Source organism: Grampus griseus (genome assembly GCF_964374135.1).
Source record: "Grampus griseus genome assembly, chromosome: 15".
In the NCBI taxonomy this organism is placed as follows: domain Eukaryota; kingdom Metazoa; phylum Chordata; class Mammalia; order Artiodactyla; family Delphinidae; genus Grampus; species Grampus griseus.
The window spans coordinates 25,992,484-26,018,530 of NC_139009.1; the positions used below are offsets into that span (position 1 = coordinate 25,992,484).

Sequence of the window (26,047 nt, forward strand, 5' to 3'; positions counted from 1 at the left end):
AGAGTGCTAGCATCTACCTCTGATGCCTGGGCTCCCTCTCCCCCATTCTGTGCTACTAACATTTACTTAGTAGTTTGTAGTACTTCTTATCATGCTTTTTATGTCATTAATTCCTGACAACGACTGCATCTGCTTGTTACAGGTGGGGAAACCATGGCTTAAAGCAGCAGCACTGGGGGGGATATTAGATGCTCTCTGGTTCTTTTACTCTTTAGATCAGACTCTCCTGTTAGGTGCTTTCAGTAACTTGGTTTAGAAATCAGAGTTCTCCACACTTCATTGTTTACTTTCACAGAAAGTTTTCTTGTTTTAAATGTGTCTGCTTTGTAGGTAAAATAAGTGTTTTTCTCTCTTGTTATTAGCAAGCCATTGTACCTTAGTTTTATCCTGAAGTCCTTAACAAGCAGAACTGTTGAGGCCTCTAGAGGCTGTTTGTTTAAGCTTGCATTCCTTTTGAGCACTCCTCCTGAGGCACTCCCCTGCTGTATCACCTCTTCTCCCTTCCCCTGTAAGTTAACAGTTACTTTACTAAAACAATCATGTGTTTCTCACACTTCTGGGGGCAGCTGGACAGTTCTGCTGACCCAGGCCGGGTATGGGTGATGTCAGCCAGGCTCAGTCTTGGGTCTGTGATCAGCTGATGGCTGCCTGGGGCTGGATGGTCCAGGATGGCTTCAGCAGGGATGGCTCAGCAATCTTCCACAAGATGTCTTATCTAAAGCTTTTGAGGCCTTGGCTTGGGATTGACACACTGTCACTTCAGCTGTAACTGGTGGCTGAAGGAAGTCACAGGCCAGCCTGCATTCAAGGAGTGGGAAAATAGACTCTGCTTGCTAGTGGGAGAAGTTACAAAGTCACACAGACAGGGTCATGGATACAAAAAGAGGTAGAGAATTGCGGCAATTTTAGAAATCGGTCTGTAACACCTTGAAGATCTTTATTTGTATTACTGGGAGGTCACTTTACGTCTAAACTTATGAGGCCATGTTGAAAAAGTGTTGGTGAAAAAAGTCTGATAATATTAGAAATTATGTAGTTTATTATCTATTTAAATTTTTATTAGTAGTGTAACCTATATATAGAACAATGCACACATCACAGGGAATTAGCTCAGTGAATATCACAAAGTGAACATAACTGTGTACTTATCACTCAAGTCAAGAAACAGAAGATCCCCTGCACCCCAGAATCCTCCCTCTGTCCCTTCTCAATTTTTACTTTCTCCCTCTTTTCCAGAAGTAATCACTGTCCCGACTATTATAAGCATAGATGAGTTGTCTTTTTAGGAACTTTCCAATTATCCAGTAAGTGTTTCGTGTCTGTCTTCTTTCACTTAGCAGCATGTGGCCAATACCATTTCTTTAATATTCAGAACTGTGACTAGTGACGTAATATCCATTGATGTTTTCATTTAAAACTTTTCAGTGACTTTTCCCTTCCTTCAGCATGTTCTTCTGTGACTTCTTAGTTTATGCAACACTCGCTACAGTTAGTGTTTTCTCTAAAGTTCCCTTCAGTTCCATTAACATAAGGGAATTTATTGCTCTGATATTTCTTTCTTTCCAGGAGGAAATAAGCAATATGTATAGGAGACTAATGTGGGTATGAAAATGAAACTTAGAATCCACTGTTATTGCTATATATTTGGGAAATCATAGTAGAAAGTCAGTAGGCGTGAACTAAGACTGCAGTCAACCAGACTTGATAATTAAGTTATTCAAAGTACTTAAAATGTTTAAAATTCTTTTTATTTACCTATCAGATTCATCACAGTGCTCTGCTGTATTTAGTGATTTAATCCCAGAAACTGGGGGGGTACTTAATGTGATGCTGAATCATGTTTTGCAGTCTCAATGACCAAGAGGCAATTGATATGTTTTACTGATGTGAAGGTGTTACTTTACTGGCCTAGACATCCTCTTGGAACTCCTGCTGCTTTTTCTAGTCTAAATAGGCACAATATTTGGGGTAAGGATTTAAAGTTTTGATTTGGACCTGAGTATCATTTTAGCATTTAAAATCAGTTTGGGACCCATTCCCATCCATTGTAAAATCATTTTCTGGTGTGTCCTCTTACTGTGCTCCTATCACTGGGATAAGATTCAAAAAGGAAATGTCTGCTTATTTTATTCACTTTTCTTCAGGAAAGACAGTGGTGAAGTGAGTCATTAGCACATTGTGTTTTCCAATAGCTCTTTGACCTTAGTCTCTGGGGCTATAAAATCAATGGGAAGAAGCCTGTTGTATCACGAGTCATGGGGAAAGCCCATAATAGATAATGTTACTATGAATGTTTCAAGGAGAAATTAATGTACTGTCTATAGATTATAGTCGGAAATCCAAGACCAGCAGAGATGTGCATCTTCCATGTGTAGCACACATGTATTGAGAAATAAATACAGGCTGTTCTCTGGGCTCTGATAATTCTTCTGTCATGTTACCCTGCAGACAGAAGGATTGGAAGGCAGGGAGTTGTTCCCACAGTGGTTTGCTTCCTTTGAGTGAGTTCAGTGATTGAATCCACCCCATGCTAGATGATTATTTTATAAATGTGGGACAGTTACAGGTCATGAGGCTATGGCTGCAGTAGGGCCTAGGTTGAAACAAATACAATCACAAAGAGACCCATATGGTAGTTCCTGGGGCTGACCCAAGAGAGCAACATTTCACAAAATGTGCTCCACAGACCACTAGGTCAGCTCGATGTTAATAGGTGGTGTGTGAAAAGAGATTCCAGGGCCAAAAGTGTGGAGAATACCAAGTTAAACAGAGAAAACCGAGTCCTCGCCAAAGAACTTCTCAGGGGGTCTTCCATGTGCAAATGTATATAGAATATGTAGCGTTTCTCAATCATATTCAGCCACAGAACTCTTCTTTTAGCAGAAGTCTCACAAAGCTTGTGTTTTGTATAAAATACCTTGGGTAAAATTGCTCTTGAATGTTGATCTTCTAACATTTTTTTGTTGCCTTAGCTCCTAAAATAATTTTGAAAAACTTAGGTGTTCACACATTTTTAAGCCAATATCTGCATTTTTTAATCAAAAATTAAAGGGGTGTAGTAGATTCATTTCTGGCATGTTTTATTAAATATGGGCTTTCAACATATTTTCAGCAGCAGCATTGGCTCATTTACTCTATGAATGATGTCTGCCGTCTAACCTAATTGGCAAAACCAGACTCTCTTATGAAATAAATCAGACTTATCCCTTTTCCTGTGACTGTGTCCCTCAGGAGGGATATAGTTGTGAATTGTTTATTCGTTTGGCGCCTTTGATAATTTCACATTGTAGGGCAGTGCACCTAGAGAGATTCCAGATGGGCAAGAGGGTGCCTTGAAGAGAAAGCAGACACTGAGTAAAGGAGAGAGGGAAAAGGAGATTGGCAAGTGTGTTGTTAGAGCACTTTTAGAGAAGAAAACACATGAAGGCTCAAGATCTAGGAATTGATTCCTTTAAATAAAAGTATCCAAGCATGGGCCTCCCTGGTGGCGCAGTGGTTAAGGATCCGCCTACCAATGCGGGGGACACGGGTTTGAGCCCTGGTCCAGGAAGATCCCACATGCCGCGGAGCAACTAAGCCCGTGTGCCACAACGACTGGGCCTGCGCTCTACAGCCCGCGAGCCACAACTACTGAGCCTGTGTGCCACAACTACTGAAGCCTGTGTGCCTAGAGCCCATGCTCCGCAACGAGAGAAGCCACTGCAGTGAGAAGCCCGCGCACCGCAACCAAGAGTAGCCCCCGCTCAAAGCAACTAGAGAAAGCCCACGCGCAGCAACGAAGACCCAACGCAGCCAAAAAAAAAAGGATCCAGGGGTGTGTGTACCCAGTGTGAAGCTGCTTCCCGGGGTGGGGGAGTTTAAGAAATACATATGTCCTCTTAGAGAGTGAACTCCTCCTTTATCTAAATTAAGTGATCCCTGTTAAACAGCCAAATGGTCTGTCTGGCTAGGAAAAGTACTTACCTCAGAGGTGGTTTTTTTTCCTGCTTTCAACTGGAAGTCAAATTGCTGAACTGTGTGATGGCATTTCTGTCCATCAGCAAAAACCAGAATCTCCAAAACACTTCATATTTTCACACAGTATAAAGATCTGCATGTACTGTTCTCACCTGGTACCTAACTCCTTTTGGTTACTGGACATGCCTCATTTCCTGTATAAACTTGTGTTACTAAAAAGGCAGTAAATTCGTACTCACTTTGTTAAACATACATACTTTCCTGTAGGAGCATAGATACATAAAAGTGTGTTTATTTCCCACAGGGTACTTATGCTAGTCATGATATATGTTATGCAGTAAATGTCATACTTTATTTATTCCTTGGCATTTTCAACTCTGGCAACTTGCAGATTGTTTTGAAGTCAGGATATTTAAGCTAGGAGCAACCTTGGGAATTATCTGCGTTGCAAGAGAGGAAAGTGAGATCAAGAGAAAACAAATGACTTGCTTTAGGTGACATAATTTAGGATCCTAGTTACCAAACTCGGTCTTAATGAGAGATTTCTCCCATTAGATTTCCCCATTCTCCCTTAACCCTTTTAAAAAATAAGAGCTTGGACAAAGTTATCTCTATAAAACTGTGAATAACTGTTGTGTTGCTCACCTTCCAAAATTGTTACAAAGTTCCAGTGAGAGAAGGTGTGCTGTACAAATACAAAGGAGGGTGATGAGGGTCCTTGCCTCATAGTACTAGATTGTTGTTATCATCCTCTGGTGCTAAAATGCTAAGGCTGTGTTACATTAGGTTGTGTAAAGAGTCTCTTGTTGGGCTTCCCTGGTGGCGCAGTGGTTGGGAGTCCGCCTGCCGATGCAGGGGACACGGGTTCATGCCCCGGTCCGGGAAGATCCCACATGCCGCGGAGCGGCTGGGCCCGTGAGCCATGGCCGTTGAGCCTGCGCGTCCAGAGCCTGTGCTCCGCAACGGGAGAGGCCACAACAGTGAGAGGCCCGCGTATCACACACACACACAAAAAAGTCTCTTGTTATGCATATGTCCCAACTACTCTGTATTTTTATACCAGCTGGATAATAGATGCCCCAGCCTTCTGTTTCTTTTGTATTAGGTTGAACCATGTGACACTGCCAATATTCAACCATTTTAAATTTATAAGAAGACCGGTTTTGTATTATTGAACTTGATAAATGGCCAGAGGTTCATGGTCGGCTGTACTGGGCAGAGACACTCTGTAAATGTTCTTAGTGAATGGAGAAGTATGTAAATCTTCACATGAGCCGTAGCCTCCCTGTCCCTCCACCGTAGATTTTGCCTACTCTAAAGGTACACACTGGGATGTGTGAGTGTCTCCCTTCCCTTTTGCTTCGGCAAACTTCTAGACTCCCCAGCCCAGCAGCTCAGATGGAGATCCGGGGGCGGGGCGGGGTGGGGGTGGTGGCGGTGACTGGTTCTGAGTCAGCTCCTTCTGCCATTCATCTTGACCTTGTTCTTGAACTCAGTAAGCTGTGTTCTATGCGAGTGGTTACACCATTCTTTCAAAGGATAGGATTCCACAATTGTCCAGAGAAATTTGGTGGTCTGCAGAGGGAAAACAGTGAACAAATTCGTTTGTTTACCATTGGTTTGTTTTTTTAAACTAAGTACTACAATACTTTCAGTTTAATCAGAACACATTAAAGGAGATTGGCTGATCCTGTAAAATACGAGACTCCTGAAACAATTATTTTTGTCAAATATAAGTAATTTATAAAAAATTATAATCAAGTTAGAAGTTTTATTTAATTTTAAATAAGAAAATAGCCTGAGGAATTGAAGCCTAAATAGAACTATAATTCATAATTCGCCGATCATGTTTCGTATAATTGTTAAACTTTGGCCCGATAACGCCTCCTCTCAGCGTAATCCTTAAACTTCTCACATCCAGAGAGCACACTTTCGGTCAACCCGTGTTTTGCCCTTAATGCATGTGTGAATCTTTAATTTCCTTCAGTTTATTTATAAAGGTCTAAAAGAGCCTGACTACCTCAGAAAGTCATTTAGATAATTGCTCATGTTTCATATTAATTTCTGGGGTTCTAAATTTAACAACACGGGGCATAAGTTTTTTGCCTTTTTCTTTAAACACAAAAGATATAAACTATCTAGCCACACCACAATCCTCTCAGGAACGAAGCAGGGGATGGAAGAATGAAGTGGCAAAAAATAAGAGAATTCCTATCCAATTTTTAGATTTCAGATTTGGCGTATTAGGAATGAACAATTTATGAATGGAATGCTTTTTAAAGTTTTATTTGTGAGTGAGTTGTTGAAACCTGGAATATGATTTTTCACAGAAATAATGTCAGTGATTTTCAAATTTTCTTTACAAATGCCATCTTAGAAGTTCAGTTTTTGAAGCAGACGTACAGGAACTGCCTTGCTTAAAAGAGGTGTGCAGGGTGCCCAGTCTCCAGGGACAGGTCCACAGGTCACAGTTAAAAGTCTGATGAATTACCTTAGAGCCCCGGTCAGACATGGTGATGCTAGGATTCTAGTCTTGCAGATCACAAACCACACACAGCCCCGAGCTCAGCAATCTGGGGAACCTAGTCTGTTTTGCTTCTTGCTGGGGCCAAAGCGCAGTCTCAGCAGGAGACCATCCAGATGTAGACAGTATAGAGGCTGAGTTGAGTGAATGCAGTCCTTCAAGTCCCCTCATGGAGCAAGCACTCACCTCCACTCCATCATTCCTCAGACAACTTTACTTCAAGATGGTCCCTTCTGTACTTAGAAACTCATATTTTCATCCCCTGTGTGTGAGTTTTTCAGTGAGGGCATTATTGACAATTTTCTTTGTCAAGGGGGACTAACCGCACTTCGTTCAGTTCCCTAGTGTCCACCCAGTGAGTGTTCCCCAGTCCTTGGAACAACCCAAAGTGTCCCATAGCTAAGCATAGCCCACTTTGAGAATCAGCTAAGAGGGAAGCAATCTTATTGACCTACAACATCCCTATAGGTATTTACGTTGTAGGAGAGATTGCTTTTAGATCTAAATGGCTACTAAATATACGAAAAGGAAATGCAGATCAAAACCACAATGAGATAATACTACACTCCCGCTCAATGACTAAAATGAAGAAGACCAACAGTAATTTGATGAGGACGTGGAGCAGTTGGTACTGGAAATTGACACATAAACCACTTAGGACAACTGTTTGACAATGTTTATTGAAGTAAACATGAGCCTTATTTAGTGACCCAGAAATTTTACTCCTAGATATATACCCAAGAGACATGAGTGCCTAGGCCTACCAAAAGAGATACATATAAGAATGTTCACAGGGCTTCCCTGGTGGCGCAGTGGTTGAGAGTCCACCTGCCAATGCAGGGGACACAGGTTCGTGCCTCGGTCCGGGAAGATCCCACGTGCCGCGGAGCAGCTGGGCCCGTGAGCCATGGCCGCTGAGCCTGCACGTCCGGAGCCTGTGCTCCGCAACGGGAGAGGCCACAGCAGTGAGAGGCCCGCGTACTGCAAAAAAAAAAAAAAGAATGTTCACAGGTGCATGGTTGGAAATAACCCCCCAAATGTCTCTCAACAGTAGAACAGATAAATTAACTTTGTACTCACACAGTAAAATGTAACAGAGCAGTGAAAGATGAACTGTATGCAACAACATTGGTGAATCTCTTAGGCATAATAAAGTCAGACAAAAGAATATATACAATATGATTCCCTTTATATGAAGTTTAAGAACAGCTAAGACTAATCAACCATGATGGGAATCAGGATAGTAGTTACCTATGGGGGCAAAGAGGTTGACTGGGAAGGGACATGAAGTGCCTGCTGAGGCACTGGGAATGTTCTAAGTCATGATCTGGGTGGTGGTTATACAGTATGTGCATACACACGTGTACACACTTATCTACTTGTATGTATACATGTATGTATATGCAAAAACCTCATATAGTTGTACACTTAAGATGGATATACTTAGCTGGATGTAACTTTAAAAAGAAAAAATCTTGGAAATTTAATCTCTAATTTATAGTATTTTCTAGAATATGATAAAAATAAATTGAGGTGGTTGAGGGAAATGGGAGTTTTTCTGGAAGCTGTGAGAGTGTGTCCATGCTTCTGGGTTTCTGGAGCCAAAATTAGGGGAAGTGGTATTGCTAGGGGCACAAGCTGATTAGAATAGAGATGGTAGGAAAAGGGAAGGGAAAATTTTGTATGATTCCTCTTCTTCACTCTACTTCTTCCTGTCTTTAGCCATAGTGTTTTTGTTTAAGGCTTAATTTCTGTGCTCCATTCCCATGGCATCATGGTCGAAGTGGTGGGCAAAGTTGAGAGTCAAAGAGGGGACATTGGAAGAGAGCATAAGGTAGTGGTTGTGTACCAGGTATCTATGCTTTGTGGGGGACAAACACCACCTTAACCTGCAGGGAGGTTAGCCAGCAGGGAGACTGGATGGTACTGTCATAGAAACTTCCAGATAAGGGAAAATTCTGGGTCCCAAGAGGTAAACACGGAAGGTGTAATGGTGCAGTCAGTGAACAGGAGTAAAAGCCCCTCAGAGAAAGAGGAAGGCTGATGATCACGCCCTAGTGGGAACATGAGGGGAAACAGTGGTCCAGCCTTTTTGACCACAACTGGCTGGTTACCCAAATTTGAGGTTTAAGTGGGGACATACAACAGGGGATTCGCTTGTACCATGTAAGCCCCAACTGGACTTGGCACCCTTCCTGGTCCTTCATGGTGGTTCTCTTAAAGAGAATGAGTTATAGGGGGATATTTTCAATCACATGCTGTGCATAAATGTGCGTTATAATACAACACACGCTCTGATCAAGAGTAAGATGGGGGGGCTTCCCTGGTGGCGCAGTGGTTGAGAATCTGCCTGCTAATGCAGGGGACACGGGTTCGAGCCCTGGTCTGGGAGGATCCCACATGCCGCGGAGCAACTAGGCCCGTGAGCCACAACTACTGAGCCTGCGCGTCTGGAGCCTGTGCTCTGCAACAAGAGAGGCCGCGATAGTGAGAGGCCTGCGCACCGCAATGAAGAGTGGCCCCCGCTTGCCATAACTAGAGAAAGCCCTCTCACAGAAATGAAGACCCAACACAGCCATAAATAAATTAATTAACTCCTACCCCCAACATAAAAAAATAGTAAGATGGGCAGGTGCTGGACCATATGCTGGTCCAGGTGTCATCTAGCTATACCAGTTTCCAGCTGCATGCAAGCTGGAATGCTGTAGAATTTACACAACAAACATGGGTTGTCATTTGAATGTCGTTGAAAATGTCATATTGTCATGTGTTGGGTAAAATATGTCCATGTAGATGTCTTTGGCTGCGTAGAATATGAAATATAAGCAAATAGTGATTTATTGCAGGCTGCATTTGCCTTTTTATGTGACGATTCTGCTAGTAATGTTTTGCTACCATGGCGTTCAGTTTAATGTAGAAAATTAACATTTTAGGATCCTTAATAGAAGTTTTATTAGAATTAATGATTGAAAGAAGTAAATATAATTTCAAATGGAAACACTAAAAGCCAAGTCTGTTAACTGTTAAGCTTCATAAGACACCCTGAATAAAATAGATGACTACTAATTCTTTTTTACTTTTAACTTGTCACATTCTGTTTATTTTTAATTATCTTTGCAAATGACTCTATAATCTTTTTTTAAAAATTGCCACATTTTCGTCTCTCCTCTTCCAAATCATTTTGATTTCCCCTTGGGCCACTGTCTTAGTCCATTTGGGCTGCTATAACAAAATACCACCAACTGGGTAGCTTAAAAACAGCAGGTATTTATTGCTCACAGTTCTGGAAGCGGGTAAGTCCCAGATCAAGGCACCAGCATGGTCACCTTCTGTTGAGGGCCCTCTTCCAGTTACACATGTCTCCATTGTGTCCTCAAATGATGGAAGGGACTAGGGATCTCTCTGGAGCCCCTTTTATAAGGCACTAATCCCATTCAGGAGGGTTCTTCCCTCATGACTGAAACACCCTGCAAGGGCCTCACCTACTAATACCGTCACCTTTGGGGAGGGTTAGGATTTCAACATATGAATCTGGCGGTGGGGTGGGGGGCCCAAAAAGTTGAGACCATAGCAATCACCGCATGCAGATGACCTTGAGGCTCTGTTTCCAGCGATGCTTTCCTTTCACTTTATTCCTGAATCTGCTGCTATGGCTGGATATTTATACAATACTTGAGTATCCCAGCGTGACCTTCTAGTGTAAAACTTACCTCTTTTTTTTTTTAACATCTTTATTGGAGTATAATTGCTTTACAATGGTGTGTTAGTTTCTGCTTTCTAACAAAGTGAATCAGCTATACATATACATACATCCCCGTATCTCCTCCCTCTTGCATCTCCCTCCCACCCTCCCTATCCCACCCCTCCAGGTGGTCACAAAGCACCGAGATGATCTCCCTGTGCTATGTGACTGCTTCCCAATAGCTATGTGTTTTACATTTGGTAGTGTATATATGTCAGTGCCACTCTCTCGCTTCATCTCAGCTTACCCTTCCCCTCCCTGTGTCCTCAAGTCCATTCTCTACGTCTGTGTCTTTATTCCTGTCTTAACCTAGGCTCTTCAGAACCATTTTTCTTTTTTTGTTAGACTCCATATATATGTGTTAGTGTACGGTATTTGTTTTTCTCTTTCTTACTTCACTCTGAATGACAGTCTCTAGGTCCATCCACCTCACTACAAATAACTCAATTTCATTTCTTTTTATGGCTGAGTAATATTCCACTGTATATATGTACCACATCTTTATCCATTCATTTGTCGATGGACACTTAGGTTGCTTCCATGTCCTGGCTATTGTAAATGGTGCTGCAATGAACATTGTGGTACATGACTCTTTTTGAATTATAGTTTTCTCAGGGTATATGCCCAGTAGTGGGATTGCTGGGTCGTATGGTAGTTCTATTTGTAGTTTTTTAAGGAACCTCCATACTGTTCTCCATAGTGGTTGTATCAATTTACATTCCCACCCACAGTGCAAGAGGGTTCCTTTTTCTCCACACCCTCTCCAGCATTTATTGTTTGTAGATTTTTTGATGATGGCCATTCTGACTGGTGTGAGGTGATACCTCACTGTAGTTTTGATTTGCATTTCTCTAATGATTAGTGATGTTGAGCATTCTTTCATGTGGAAAGCTTATCTCTTCATCTGCCTTTTTCCTTCACAGAACTTTCTACAAAACCAATAGTGTCTTTTCCTCTTTGCTCAGATTAGAAGCCTCAAGGGCATCTTTTACCCTCTTCTTCTCTAGTGCCCGTGTTGGCCAAACACCAAACACCATGCACTGTCAGTTGCCCTTCAAAAACAAACAAACAAAAAACAAAACTTCATTCCTTCTCTTCCTGATAATTCTCACTAACCTGGCTTGTCACCAGTCTCATACTTGCTTATTCCTTCAGTGATCAAACTTTTAATCTCATCTCACCAAGACATGTGCTGGCCAGATGTGTTTCCCTAGTGACCGCCCTTGATTATATCTTCCTCCTGCTCACAGACCTTTCATATATTTCCCTGTTTTCAATAAAATTGCATCCAAACCTAGCCTGGCTTTAACCAGCTCTTTTTCCGACTATTCACCTTCCTGAAACTTCTTTTCCAGCCAAAAGTTTGACTCATGATTTCCTGATCCCTTTCCTTCTGCAGTCTCTGTCACTCATGCTCTGATGTCCACCCATGTAGATCGTTCACCCCTTCCTGCCCATCCATCTGGCTTCTCCCCAAATTCAACACCTGATGAAGTCTTCCCTCCTTCTCCATGCTGCAGTCTCCCTTACCTCCACCTTCCTTTCGTAGCTCTTATTTGTCTATACAGGCAATTGCATAATTTAATTTCTTCAGGTTTATGACCTTTCTTCTGATTGTGATAACGATTTTCACTTCTTTAGTTTTTACATAGTTATAGGCACAACTAGACTGTAAGTGTCTCCAGGGCAAGAGTCTTCACCTTGCCTGTATGCCCTATAATACTTAAAAAACACTAACACTAAAATATAAGCTCTGTGAAGGCTGGCATCTTTGGTCAGTTTTGTTCACTGGTAAGTCTCTAGTATCTAGCATAGAACCAGGTACACAGTAGGTGCATAGTAAATATTTGCTAAACTGTAGATGTTCAGTAAATGTTTGATTTGATTAAACTGCTGCTGCATTAAAAGTCGCTCGCATCTCTTACTTACTATGACCGAGAGGTATTATAGTGATAAAGACAGGGAATGCAATTTACAGCCAGAATTTGTTCCATAGAACTTGACTTCTCTTTCTAAAAGAATTGTTTTCCTGCAGATATTAATGAATGCCAACTACAGGGTGTGTGCCCTAATGGTGAGTGTTTGAATACCATGGGCAGCTATAGATGTACCTGCAAAATAGGATTTGGGCCAGATCCTACCTTTTCAAGTTGTGTTCGTAAGTAATGATCACTTTTTATTACTATTTTGCATGTTTTTTTGGGGGGGTGGGGGGAAGGGGGAAGTATCCAAAAGAAGGTTAATACTCAGCAGTCAACTGAATATTGTGAATATGCAGGGAAATGTCATTAAAACGACAGGAGGGAGGAGGCGGCCTGATATACTACAATAAATCTGTTTATTTAAAAAATGCATTTTTATTGTGTTCAGAAAAAATGACAGCTTAAACTTAAGGTAGAGAACAAGCACACAGAGGAATTATGCAAAGAAACAGTTAATTAAAATTAGCATACCTAAGACATGAAAACAGATTTTTCCTTCATGAGTATTTTAAGCATTGTTTAGGTGGAGTGAAACTTTGTCCCAGCTTCTGTCTTTAATTAGTCCAAATTCTGAGTCACTTCTGTGTGATTTAATGAGGCTTCACTGTACTTTCTTGGTTGGAAGAGTCTGGGAAATAGTTAGCAAGGCTCTGTTTCAGATTTTTTTATTCAATTCTAATTTCAAATATTCTATTCTGTTGTCCTCAAAAACCACTGATATGTGTCCCTGAAGTTAAACTATTTTGCCGTACAAATCTGTCTCTAAGATTTTTTTTTAACTTGTTAAGGATAAAAATCATCTATCAAATCTTATGTGCTAATGTTGGTACAGAAAATGTAGTTTCTCCAAAAAGACACTCTTGCCACAAAACCTAATCCAGTGTAATCAATACAGATCACCTGACAATTAGATGTATGCATTTTAGACGTAAAGGGCTCAGACACAGAATTTTTTAAGACTACCTTATTTTTAAGGTACTTGTGCCCATTATTACAAAGTAGGTAAATGCAACAGATTTTTCAAAGTCACATACGATTAAAGGTTAAACATTTTAAACTAATGTATGGCAGAAAACTGTCGAGATGTTAAGAGCAATCCTGCATTAATTTTTGTCTTGCTAGGTTTTTGTTTTTATTTACCTGTTTTTATAATGTGGCATTGGTATATGTTAAGTTGTATCTTTCTGGTCCCCAGTTTTAAATTTATCATATCATCAAGACATATTTTTCATGAAGGTACCATCATTTGCTTTTAACTGTGCATCTCTAACTCTGTGCCCTAAGCTGATGGATAGACATGGTGAAATAAAGACAAATGTAATAAAATAAAAATGGCAATCTCATTCATTACTTTTAGAGGAGTTTGTTGAGTGTTTTGGAACGTTGTTACTAATTACTACTATTTTCCTTTGAAACCTGTCAAATACAGATTAGGAAATTTTGCACATAAGTTCTTCCGTGTTCTTTCACAGACAGTTCTGATCATAAAGCAGGCAGGCACCTAATTATAGGGCTTTTTTTGGCAGGTGATAAAATTAGACTGTAAAATTATGCTTGCATACAAGGTACACTTGAAAACTGATGCAAGGATTTGGAAATTTCAGGCCAAAAATGACATCATTGACAATATCCAGATAATTTAGGGATAACTTCTGGCTGATTGGAATTACATGAGTAGAGTATTGTAAATACAGTTGTATAATTTAAGCGTAAAACATTTTCAGAGTTTGAATATAGAATTTGTTGTGAATATTTGTTTTTCCTTAAATAATTTGCTTTGTAGTCTGGTTAAAATGACTACATTGAATGTTGTAGATTAGGTACGCTTAGAGGACTGGTCGCAAAGTGTTTTATTTGACTAGATCTGATGTCTAGAGCTAAGGACAGACATCCAGGTTTTAATAAGATTGTAGAAACCTGCCAATGAGATTTTTGAAACACACTTTCCTTAGCATTTATTTTCCCTGTCATTGCCCAGATAATACTGAACTTATTAAACAACCATCCATTCGTGTTTGAAAAATAAATAATTTAATTTTATGGTTCAGCTACAACAGCTGAAACGATAAGTATTAGGAGACGTTTGTTGCTAGTTAAATGTTCCCGTTTAGAGTTTGAAGTTAAAACCTGGGCTCTTTACCAGCATTGAGTGGGCAGATTTATTTCTCTTTCCTCTGAATTTACCACATGTAATATCATAGAGAGATGTAAAGTCTTTCAGGATTTGCGACTTGGTTCAATCCAGTCTGATTTGTGGGTGAACCATATTTTGGAGAAGTTGATAGGGAAGTCTGAAGAGAAGGAATGTCTTGAGAAAGAATGAGGGGAGAAGGTGATACTTACAAAGTAGGGGGGAAAAGCACTGGCAAGTTGGTGGTACCCTTGATAGTCATGCGGGAAGTAGCAGAAGGAGACCGGGGGTCACACATGTGCACACACGCATGCACAGACACACACACAGACACACAAAGGCACTGAGCAAAGCTATCATTTGGAGTAAATGCTCTTGCAAGATATAAGAACAGCCTTGGCTAGACCGTGGAAGCAGATGGGAGGAGATTGACCACGTTTGCTCAGGCAGCATGAATTTAGGGCATATCCAGGCCATAAAAGGTGTGGCTGACTCTGTGAACTCAGAGAAATGCACTTGGCAGTGGCTGAGGGGCAGTAGGAAGCTCTCCCTGTTCTTGAATACGCTGAGGTGAACACCCTCAGAATTCCTTGACTGCAGCCAAAGGTTGCAACCGCTTCACTTTCTCTCCTTGCCCGCGCCCTGTCCTTGACTTAGCCAAGCTGAAAGAAGAAAGTAGGAGAGTTCTGGCGTTTGCTGTCTCCGACCTCTGTGTCTGTGGATCAGGGCGTTGCTGCAGTAGCGTTCTCCAGACCTGTTCCTACCTCTCTGTGGGGAATGGTGAAACTCCAGGCTTTCTCAGAGCCAATCCAAGAAAAGTATAATAACCTGTGCAGTCGGAGTAGGAAAGCTTTCTGACTTTTTAAGCTGCAATTAATTTTCTTCAGAAATTCAAGAGCTCCAGGATGAATGCTGGGCAGGGTGTGTCCACAGGTTCAAAGGGCCCAGGTAAAAGAATTTTGAGGGGCTTCCCTGGTGGCACAGTGGTTGAGAGTCCGCCTGTCGATGCAGGGGACATGGGTTCGTGCCCGGGTCCGGGAGGATCCCACATGCCGCAGAGCGGCTGGGCCAGTGAGCCGTGGCCACTGAGCTTGCATGTCCAGAGCCTGTGCTCCGCAACCGGAGAGGCCACAACAGTGAGAGGCCCGTGTACCGGAAAAAAAAAAAAAAAAGAATTTTGAGCCTGCATATTTGCTGTTTCATAATATTCTTGACCAATGGACTTGGTGCTTACTGACAGAAAGAGAGGGTTAGAGAGAAGATGTGCTTCTGCCCTAACTCTGGAAATCATGAGATGCCGAACTCATCCCTTCGAAAAGCCAGTCATATTCATGAACATCATTTCTTTTTAGTTTCTGCAGCTTCCTTATGAGATATGAATTATTTTACACAATAGGAAGCTGAAGCTAGGAGAGTTTAAGTAACTTTTCAAGATCATATAGCTTGTAAAGGACATTTGAGGTTTAAAATTGGGTTTTGTGCCTCTAACTTTAGGGTTCTAGATCAGGGATTGGCAAATTATAGCCCGTGGGCAAAATCTGTCCCACCGTCTGTTTTTGTAAATAGTTTTATTGGAACACAGCCATGTCCATTCATTTATATACTGTCTAAGGCTGCTTTCATGCTGCCGTGGCAGAGCTGAGAAGTTGAAACAGAGACCAAATGGACCACAAAGCCTAAAATATTTATCTTGCCTTTCACAGAGAAAATTTGCTGACTTTTGGGCTAGATCAATGCTGTCCAATAGAACTTTCTGTGATGATAGTGCAGATACAGAACATTTCTGATGTGATAGACTAGTCACAGGTGGCTGGTGTGACTAAGGAATTGAATTTAAATTGTATCTCATTTAAATTTTATCGAAGTAGTAGTATGTGGCTAGGGTCTAACAAATTGGATCTCATAGTTCTAGATCTTTTTTTTTTTTTTTATATAAAGCTGATTGGGTAAATGACTGCTAGATCTCTCTAGCAGAGAGAGAAAAATGGGCTTTCCTTCCTGACTTGGTGGTTTTGTCCATGGTGACGTTGTTCTCCCCAGAAATGAGGCTGGGAGCCTCTGTGTCACCTCTGACTCTGTCATCTCCTTTGGTCTCCAAGAAAGTCATTAGATCTTCATAATCTATTTTCTACCTTTTCCTTTCTTCCCATCTCCTCTGTGGCTGTCTCAGCTTAGGCTCGTAGTTTTCCTCACTTAGTGGTCTCACAGCATCATGGCCTTGAGGTTGTACAGACAGATCTGTGCCAACTGTTTGCTCCCACGTAAAAGCAGTAACAACCAAAACCGTGACAGTAATGTAGTAATCTTTACTGTGTACTTACTAAGTGCCAGGCACTGTGATGAGTACTTTATATAGATTATCAAATATAATACTTACCAGATTTCTATGAGGCTTGTAGTGTTGTTCTTCCTATTTTAGAAATGAAGAAGTTGAGGCACAGAGAGTTTAAGGATCTTTCCAAAAGTCCCACAGCCTATAAGCGGTAGAGCCCAAATTTGAAACTCAATTTGTCTCACTCCACAAGCTGAGCCTTTAATCAGGAAGAGGAAACTGGTCTAAATTGACAGGAGCAAGTCATCTATTTAAGCCTCACTATTTAGTCTCACTGTAAAATGCTGGTCTGACTCTGCAGTGGCCTCAGAATCATTGTTTTTTTTAAATTTTGGTTCTCGCAGAATTTATTTTTAATAACCCGTTTCCTGAAAAGGGTGCCTATGGGCTCTTACTTCCCTAGGAAAGTCATCTCTCAGACTCCTTCTAACAGTGTTACTTGCTCCCCACACCTGCATCCCAGCACTCATCCCATTGGGACTTTAAGCTTTAATGGCATGAAACTCTAATGTGGAATTTCATCCAAGAAGTGAATAAGGATATTGGAGGTGTTTGGGGGAGGGGGGGAGTGAAAACAAACTAGTAGGAGAGGCTAGCTTATATGCTGTCTCCTCAAGTCTTCTCTATTTTTCAACTTGTTCCAAGTACCAGGTTAATTTATATCTGCTTAATAATATTTACATTTATGTTTGAATTGATAAGAGCAGCATGGCTTTGAAAGTTTAATCAGAGTTGGTTGTACGACCCTATAATTAAGTATAAGTTGGTTAATACATTATTGGGGAGCCCAAATGTGAGAACCATAGCATCTTACCTTCTCACGGTGGTTTGTTATGTAATCACCATCAGCATTGGATATATATGGTGGAGATTCAATACTATACTTGGGTATAGAGCTATATGTTTATTTCTTTGGAAGATTTTTCCCATGTCTGTCACCAGGAGCAAAAGATTTGTTTTCTTGACTGACTGATGTGGCATTTCTAGTAGGGTTTACGCTTCTGAAATGTTTTTCCCTCTATATAGAGTACCTGAATCTGTGCACCTGAATCTTAGCAACACATCCTACAAAAAATACAATCTGCAAACCCCATATTTCATACATATATGAACCTACCAGCACGCTTTGTAATTCCTCCTCATTGCTCTGTCCCATTCCCATTTCCACCAATTCTTTAGCAATCTTTGGGCAATATTGACTTTTTTTTTTTAGTATAGTGTAAATCCTTATGATGCAATAGACTATATAATCATGTTTATTATATTTTAAATAATAAATGTAGTATACTAATGAATTAGCCTTTACAACCAGCCTTTCAGTCTGTGGTTAAAGATACTCAGACAGTAGAAACACCAATCATGCGTCATTCTAGGTAGCCTATTGTTCCTGGGTTTATGTATCATGTTGAATGTGAAAATGCTAGAGGTGTTTAATGAAATAAGTGAATTGCCATATAAGTCATTTGAAATGATAAAAGAATAACAGGTGACTTAGGCATTAAAATAGAGGCCATTTTAAAGGGCACATCCTGTTAGAAATCTGAGGGAGGCATAAATTAACACTTTTTGATCCACATAATTATAGAGCAAAGAAAATTTGAATCATAGGAGCATTAGCATAATTTAGGTATGTAAGCCAGACCGTCCCCAATGGCTTTCTCCTGGGATTTCTTCCATCTTTGAAGGAGCAGATTTTTTTTTATTAGTTAATGGCTTATTATTATGTGCACCTGGGGTGAAGCACAATGTTTAGTTACAACACGGTCTGATGTTCCCTGACACACCAACAGCTGAGTTTTCATGATTCTGTAAGCCAGTGATTCTTATTCCCTTAAAGACCCCCACTTGAAGTGCGTTGGAAGCTGTCGTGGAAAAAAAAAAAAAAACACCAGTATCCTAGCACTTAGGGAGAATCTCTGGGTTAGGAAATGATGCAAGGACAAAAACCTATAAAACAGAGACCTTTCAGGAGAAGATGTTTAGGAGGAATTAGCTTCCTTGACTTCTGTCATTATTCTCCACATGATAAAATGCCTAACATTTTGCTTTTTCTGTGTGTGTGTGCGCCACGCATGGAGCCTCAACCAGAGACTTGCTTTAATGAACAAGCAGTCTCTTATAATTCACTTACACACAAATACACATACTAATCCCTTAAAAACTGAATTGCTGATTTGGAGTTTGGGGTTAATCTGGGCGGTAGGCCTGATATGTTACTTTAAAGTAGAGTCCTTGGATAGAGGAGCAGAGTAAGTGTAACAGGGATGGTGCCTAAGGTAGTATCACTACCCTGGATATGAGGGCGAGGTGGATACCAGGGAGCGAGTGTGGACAAGTCAGCGCAAGGGGCCAGTGTCACCGTCTGCCAATGTCCAGGGTTTGGGGAAACTCTGCTCTGCTTTAAATGGCCCTTGTTCTTGGGATCTAGAACTAACCTTAATGCGATTAATGTTATAATTAATCCCTACCACGTGTAAAATAGGCTCTTGTGAGTTGACCTGACGTTGTTTCTATGGAAATATGTGTTGTGAATTCCAAACACTTTGGTTGGAGAAGAAATTTTGGAGCAAAATCCTTGGTGAGCTGATTATCCTAGAACTATGTATATGTTCTTAAGATTATACAACTTATATAGAGAGACAGACACACACCCATATGCTATATAATTGATGGTCAGTCATTCCAGAAACTTATCCTTTTGGAGGTAATAACCATACTCATAAATTTTCTTTTACTTTTCTTCTGTGACCTTTAATCTTTCATAGCTGACTTGCACAGACTCCAGAAAGTGAGTAGGAGAAGGGAGAGGAAAAGACTCAAACTTCTCCCTTTTACCACATTTTTAGTAGTCTTGGGCAAACCTGGCCTTATTAGAGGAGCTAAGTGTTGAAGCCTTAGGAAGGTCTCCTCTGCTCCCCTCAATCCTCTGTTCCACCCTCCAACTCACCCATATCCTTTTTTCGACTGTTTTCACTTTGTTGAAATTCTACCACTACAGCAGTGATCAAGTCGTGTGCAGATGCCCCTGAGAGGATGGAGATACCTGCTTTTATTAATGAGGCAGGCTGACGTGTATTTTGTGTCTACTCTGAAGCAGACGTTTAGCATATGATATTTTGAGTCTATACATTGAGCTTGTCACCTATAAGTGAGGGAGTTACTGAGGCTCAGCCCGTGTATGAGTTAGCATTCTCTCCAGGGAAATGGAGCCAATAGCGTGGGTGGATGAGAAGGGATTTTTAGGGAATTGGCTCACATGAATGTGGAGGTTGGCAAGCCCCAATCTGCAGGGTAGGCTGGCAGCCTGGAGGTCCTGGGAACAGCTAATGTTGCAGCCAGAGTCTGAAGGCTGTCTGCTGGCAAAATTCCTTCTTCCTCTGGGGAGATGAGTCTCTTTTTCTCCTAAGGCCTTCAACTGCTTGGATAAGGCGCACCCACATCCTGGAGAGTCATCTGCTTGACTCAAAATCTACTAATTTAAATGTTAATCTCATGTGAAAAATACCTTCACATCAACATTCAGACCTGTCTTTGACCAGCTATCTAGGTTCCGTGGCCCAGTCAAGTTGACACGTAAACCATTGCAGCCAGTCAAAGTGACTTCCCTAGGTTATATTGCTGGCGAGTGGTGGACACACTATGTGAGCCCAGGTCTGTCTGGATCTAAAAACCCTTGCTCTCTTCACTGTGCTGTAGTGCTTTCATTGAATCAGGTTGTTTCTTGTAGCAGAGATGTCAGTCGTTTTGTGAGAATGAAAATTTAGCTCTGAGCGGGAAAGGAAGGTGATTTGGAAACGCCAGGTGCTAGAGGAATTGAGTAATGGAAAGGCAAATTGGGAAAAGCTCATTTGGACAGTGATGCAGTAGAGAAGAGCTTTTGTTGACATGGGGAATGAACAGAGAGGTGACCATCAAGCTTGGTCTATTCAGCAGTGTGGACTTGGCCTGGAACTGGCTCTGTAGAACATTCTCCATGCACATTTACTCTAGAAAATGATCTTTGTGAAGGCAGGGCCATGTCTTTCTTATTCTCATAATTGCCCTATGTGCCCAGTAGCTGTTAGATTAATGAAGTCTCATCTACTAAATTTATAGAAGAAGAATCAGAATGAGGACTTAGGTATTGGATGACTGTGGGCGGATGTGCTTTTGCGATGTTTCCTGAGGGGTTGAGGATGTCATCTGTTCCTTCTCTGGTGTGCTGTCTGGCTGGACCGGGGGCCTTATGTGGCATTGCCAGTCAGAAGCTGTCCTCTGCCTCCCATTTGCTGGTCGCTAGCCTAGGATGAGACCAGATAGGGCCCTGCAGGCTCTCACGGTCCTCCAAGCAAGAAGAGTGATAGCTGATTTGTAGTATCTACTGTGTTCAGTTCCTGATTTTCCATGATACCTGGCTGTTTACCAAATTCTGCCCTAGAACTACCTCTCTTATGGCTAAATACAAGACAACAAATGAGGTAGTGATTGTGATAATTAGGTTTTATAGTTAGGTTTATTTGGGCAGGTTTATTTTGGTTGAAATTATTTGTTCTCACTCACGCACACATAGTTGATTTTCAACACTTACTAAAATGGAAGAAGGGACCAGACAGAGACAGGGACGTTTGATGTCCTGACTCTCAAACTCACTTGGTCAACTGACCCTAAATCAAGAAGGGTAATGCCCTACATCTAGACAGATTTATTCTGAAGTATGATTTCTAATCCAAACTTTTAGGTTCATTTTACTATTATGTGAAATGTCGAACTGGTTTTTGTCGTTTCTTGGGTGACGTCAGGCCTTATCTCTCTGCTTCAGCGGATACCCCTGTGATCTCTGAGGAGAAAGGGCCCTGTTACCGACTTGTCAGTTCCGGAAGGCAGTGTATGCACCCCCTGTCTGTTCATCTCACCAAGCAGCTCTGCTGTTGTAGTGTGGGCAAGGCCTGGGGCCCACACTGTGAGAAATGTCCCCTTCCAGGCACAGGTAAGACATGCCCCGCTAAGCGCTCACATTCATTCCCGGCCACACAAGCACACAGGATGATTTGGGCAGCTTGGGTTATTTGTGGTTTCTGACTTTAAAATTAGTTATTAATAATGCGATGTGTTTTTATCCCTTTTGTAAAAACCATGAACATACGAGGTTGAATCAGTGGGAAGAATTACATGCAAAGAGCTTTTCCCATTTGTGTGTAACATTAGACTTCCTTTTGGATGTTAAGAAAAGCCATTGCGTTTTATCCCTAGCTTCTAGGGCCCTAAGTCTGTTGTTTGAAAGTGTGGAGAGACCAGAAGGCCCTGTTGGACTTGCACTTTCCTGATGATTGCTCACCGCCTGCACAGCGACTAGACCTGGTGCAGGTTAACTCTTTCACTCATGTATTGAACAGGTGCCTCTCAGGTCCTGTTAAGAACATTGTGCTTGATTTCTCCAGTTGGAAATGGAGAAAATTATATTCACTATGAATATCATTGGTTGAATTTATGCTCTGAAGATTAATAACTCAAGGGCAGATCCTGCCAAACTCCCATGAACTTCTGGGTGGGAGCTGAATATTAAGAAGTGATGATTCTTTATCCTTCGGTTGAGTACATAATGGCCTAATGCCCCGAAAGCATAAATTTATCTAAGTGCCTTGCTTATACCAGGGAGTCACCAACTCCTCAAGCAGGGTCAAGTAGAGTTAAAGAGAAGAAAAAGAAATATACCTGCAGATACTGGGCATGATATTATCAAAAAAGGAGTGACCCCAATTTCACTGGCATGGGGTAGGCATAAAAAAAGTCTACTCAGTTTCTTGTTCCATAAGGTGCTTCCCACATAGGGAAGTGTATTAACTCTCACAGGGCCATTTAATGTCTTAAGCCTATAACTTGCACTGTTGCAGACAAGTTTTAAATATAAATTTAACTATCGTGAGCCATGTTTGTTGACGGCTAGGATCAGAAATAACTGGTAAAGCAGAGACAGTATAATGTTAATGGTAGTTTGGTTTACTGGGTAACTTGACACATCTCCAGAAGGCCCTAGTATCCTTCTGTGGGATCTGATCCTCTCAGTATTAAAAAGTAATAATCAGTTAAATTCATGATCTTGATAATTCACAGACCCACTTTAAGTTCAATTTTGATAGCTTTTGTAACCCTTACATGAAGCATAACTCAAGACGGTAAATGTAACAGCGGAAGACTTTTCCATAAAGTGCAGTAACTAAGTTTGAAAATAATATTAAAGATAAAATTTTGGCACTTAACCAGTTTTTGGATGTATGGTGATTTTCATAAGAGTAATGTTTAGTTCATTCATGCTTCAATCATGCTTTTGATAGAAAAACATGCTTCAATCATGCTTTTGATAGAAAAACATTTTTGCTAGAAACATCTATTCTTCCAGATGAAAATTGTATTTCATAGTTAAACATAAAAATGAGGTTCTACCATTTAATGTGTGATCCTTAGAAAAACAAATTTTAGCATGTTTTAAGGAGTATTTGGGGGTTTTATTTTTACCAAGAGCTAATTTTAGGTCCAGAACATCAAGAGGAGATCTCTTGTTCAGTGGAAGTGAAAAGTGACTTATTTTACTTTCAGTTTTAAAAGTAGAAATAAAGACGTTGACCATGAGCTCCTTGGTGTCTGCATTTGGTAACTTGCCTCCAGCGCTGACACCAAAGGGCTTAGGTGGATCGTTCCTCCTCGGGCCACACACTGCCTTGCCTCTCTTGTCTTTCCCCTTGACTCATTCCTGGCGATTATGCGATGGAGGCTAGCAAATCACAGGTCCCCAGTCAACCTTTTTTTTTTTTTTTTTTAAAGCATACAAAACCACCTTCCTGGCAGGAATAGCAGTTCCAGTGCATAGAATATTTTCTAGCCCTCAGGATAATTCGACCAGTTGGTCATGGTCAGGCTTTTGCTCACTTGTCATCCCTCTCTTTGAAAATACCTACATTCTAACTTGGCGTGTCCTTTTTTCCTTTATTTCTACCCATCATCTCTTTAGCATGTGTATTTCGCTGGATTCCTTTTCACCATCCTGAGAATCTCTCTTCAAAGCCACTTGCCCTGTTTCAATCCTTCTTAACCAGCCTCCCCATATCAGCTGATAACCTCCATCCTGGCTGAGTCCTTTGGTTTCTTCAACTGGAAACAAATTAGGATGATTTCAGCACCTCATTTCCCTCAATAGTGATTTCTTTTTCTTTTTCAACCTTCTTGCTAGTCATTTAACTTAGATGTTACTGAGTTCCTGGTTAATAACTAGTGAAGTTAGACCAAAGCAAGAGGGAACAGTCTGATTTTTGCTGATATTACACTCCCCCTGAGATATATATAATATATATAGTATGTTCTGTACCTAAAAATCTAATGTATTACATATATTTTATGTGTGTAATACATGATATGATATAGAATATTAAATAGAAAATATGATATGTATGCTATCTCCTAATTTGTAGCTGACATATGTTAATATATATAAAATATGTGCTCTCTATATGCTATATATGCTATATATATATATAAAATTCTGATTGGGTAGGATAAGGAATTAACAGATGGAGAAATGTTTAGTAAAAGAAAGGGTTGGGTTTTTTCTGTAAATATGCAAGTTTGACAGAAATTCAAGCATTTTGCATCTGTTTTTGAAGTTTTTAAATGTAACTATATTAGTGATGATTTATTAAGAGATATTCATCATGCTGTTTTCCTCTGTATAAGTTTGCACTTTTAGATTTTTAAAAGGAATATTTTCCCATCCCAAATCTAGCTGCTTTTAAGGAAATCTGTCCTGGTGGAATGGGTTATACGGTATCTGGCGTTCATAGACGCAGGCCAATCCATCACCATGTAGGTAAAGGACCTGTATTTGTCAAGCCAAAGAACACTCAACCTGTTGCTAAAAGTACTCATCCTCCACCTCTCCCAGCCAAGGAAGAGCCAGTGGAGGCCCTGACCTTCTCCCGGGAACAGGGGCCAGGAGCGGCGGAGCCAGAAGGTGAGAGTGGAAATGGATCGCGGACCTAGCCATCTGTCTGTGGGTCTTTGCTTTGGTTTCCCTGCTTATAACCTCTAGAACAGGGGTTTTCAGCCTCGGCACTATTGACAATTTGGGGTGGATAGTTCTTTGATGTGAGGAGCTGCTCTGTGCATTGTAGTATGTTTAGCAACATCCTTGGCCTCTAACCCCTAGAAGCCAGTGGCACCCTCCTCCTCCCAGTTGCTACAACCAAGAAGGTGTCCAAGTATCACTAAGTGTCCCCTGAAGGCAGAATTACCCCTGATTGAGAACCACTGCTGCAGAGTAGTATGTACCTAGCAGGTGGCAGTATTCCACGGTCATCTCAGGACATTGTCTTGTGTTTGGGAGCTACTTTTTCTTGGTGTTTATTCCTGGAGAGTGATTCACATTTTTCAGGGAGTAGCCTGAATTCATTTCTGTGTCTACAGGGCCATTTAATAAATATGTATTTACTTTAAAAATGGAATCCATAGACTTTAAAAAGTTAAAGCGTCAACTGAGCGTCCATGAAATAGAGTCTCACAGGCAGTCAGGGATAGGGGGAAGCAAAGTGAAGAAAGACAGGATCAATGAAAGAGATCTTGGCGATCACCTAGTGAAATCTTTTAATTTACATTTTGAGAAACCAAGACTTAGAGCAACTGACTTGCAGATGTCATACAGAGAGTATGTGACATGACCAAAGAGCACATTTTTCCGAGGAAGTGGTTAAGGCCGGCTACTCCAGAGGGAGACTAGAGACAAGGGGCTTTGACTCTCTGGTTCGGAAAGAGGGATTATCTATCTCCATCTCTCCATAGAAACCAGCATGTCCAATACTTTGAATATCTTTGTCACCACAAAAGTGCTCACCCCAGATGGGAGGAACAAAAATCTTAGCTTTGTGTGGAATAGGTATTGGCTTTAATAAAGCTCCTGTTGGCCTTTCACACTTGATTCTTTGGTCAGAATTCAGGGTGTCCATTTATGGGTTTTGTGAGGGGAGAAGGTGCCCAGGTTAGTGAGGCGCTGGGAGCTTGGCAAGGAAGAGAGGTCTCTTTTCAGGGCTCTGAACCTCTCTGTGTTCTAGCCTATTTTATTCCCCTCTCTCACTTGCTGCATTTCTCCTTGGTTAGGCAGACAAGGTAGGACCTCACCTAGAATTGACAGTGCTGGCCAGTTTGCTCCTGTGCACTTGGCCAGATGTTTGCACCTTCTCCGCCTTGGCATAAGCAGGAGGAAATGGGCTGTGGTCCAGATTCTGCCTCAAGAGTTTCTTGGTGGTGGGTTAGACAGGATAGAAAGTTAGTTGACTTTTTCTAACCCCAAGAACATTGCAGCAGTGCTAACAATCTGGGGCCCTGATTGGTTTTACAAGTTAATGCATCTACCTTT

General features: G+C 41.1%; 1 protein-coding gene across 6 annotated transcripts in view; it reads left to right on the top strand.

Moving 5' to 3' along the window:
• The window catches only part of LTBP1 (latent transforming growth factor beta binding protein 1), a gene marked incomplete at its 5' end in the record, with an annotated part of 426,899 nt that overhangs the window by 257,947 nt on the left and 142,905 nt on the right, over nucleotides 1-26,047 (top strand). For 4 of the 6 annotated variants that reach the window (XM_082672355.1, XM_082672357.1, XM_082672358.1 and 1 more), the window contains 3 exons: nucleotides 12,259-12,381; nucleotides 21,467-21,634; nucleotides 24,422-24,649. In XM_082672355.1, coding sequence (XP_082528481.1) covers nucleotides 12,259-12,381; nucleotides 21,467-21,634; nucleotides 24,422-24,649 — 519 coding nt within the window. The remainder of the gene's footprint in view (nucleotides 1-12,258; nucleotides 12,382-21,466; nucleotides 21,635-24,421; nucleotides 24,650-26,047) is intronic. The other 2 variants (XM_082672356.1, XM_082672360.1) reach the window with 1 other exon arrangement.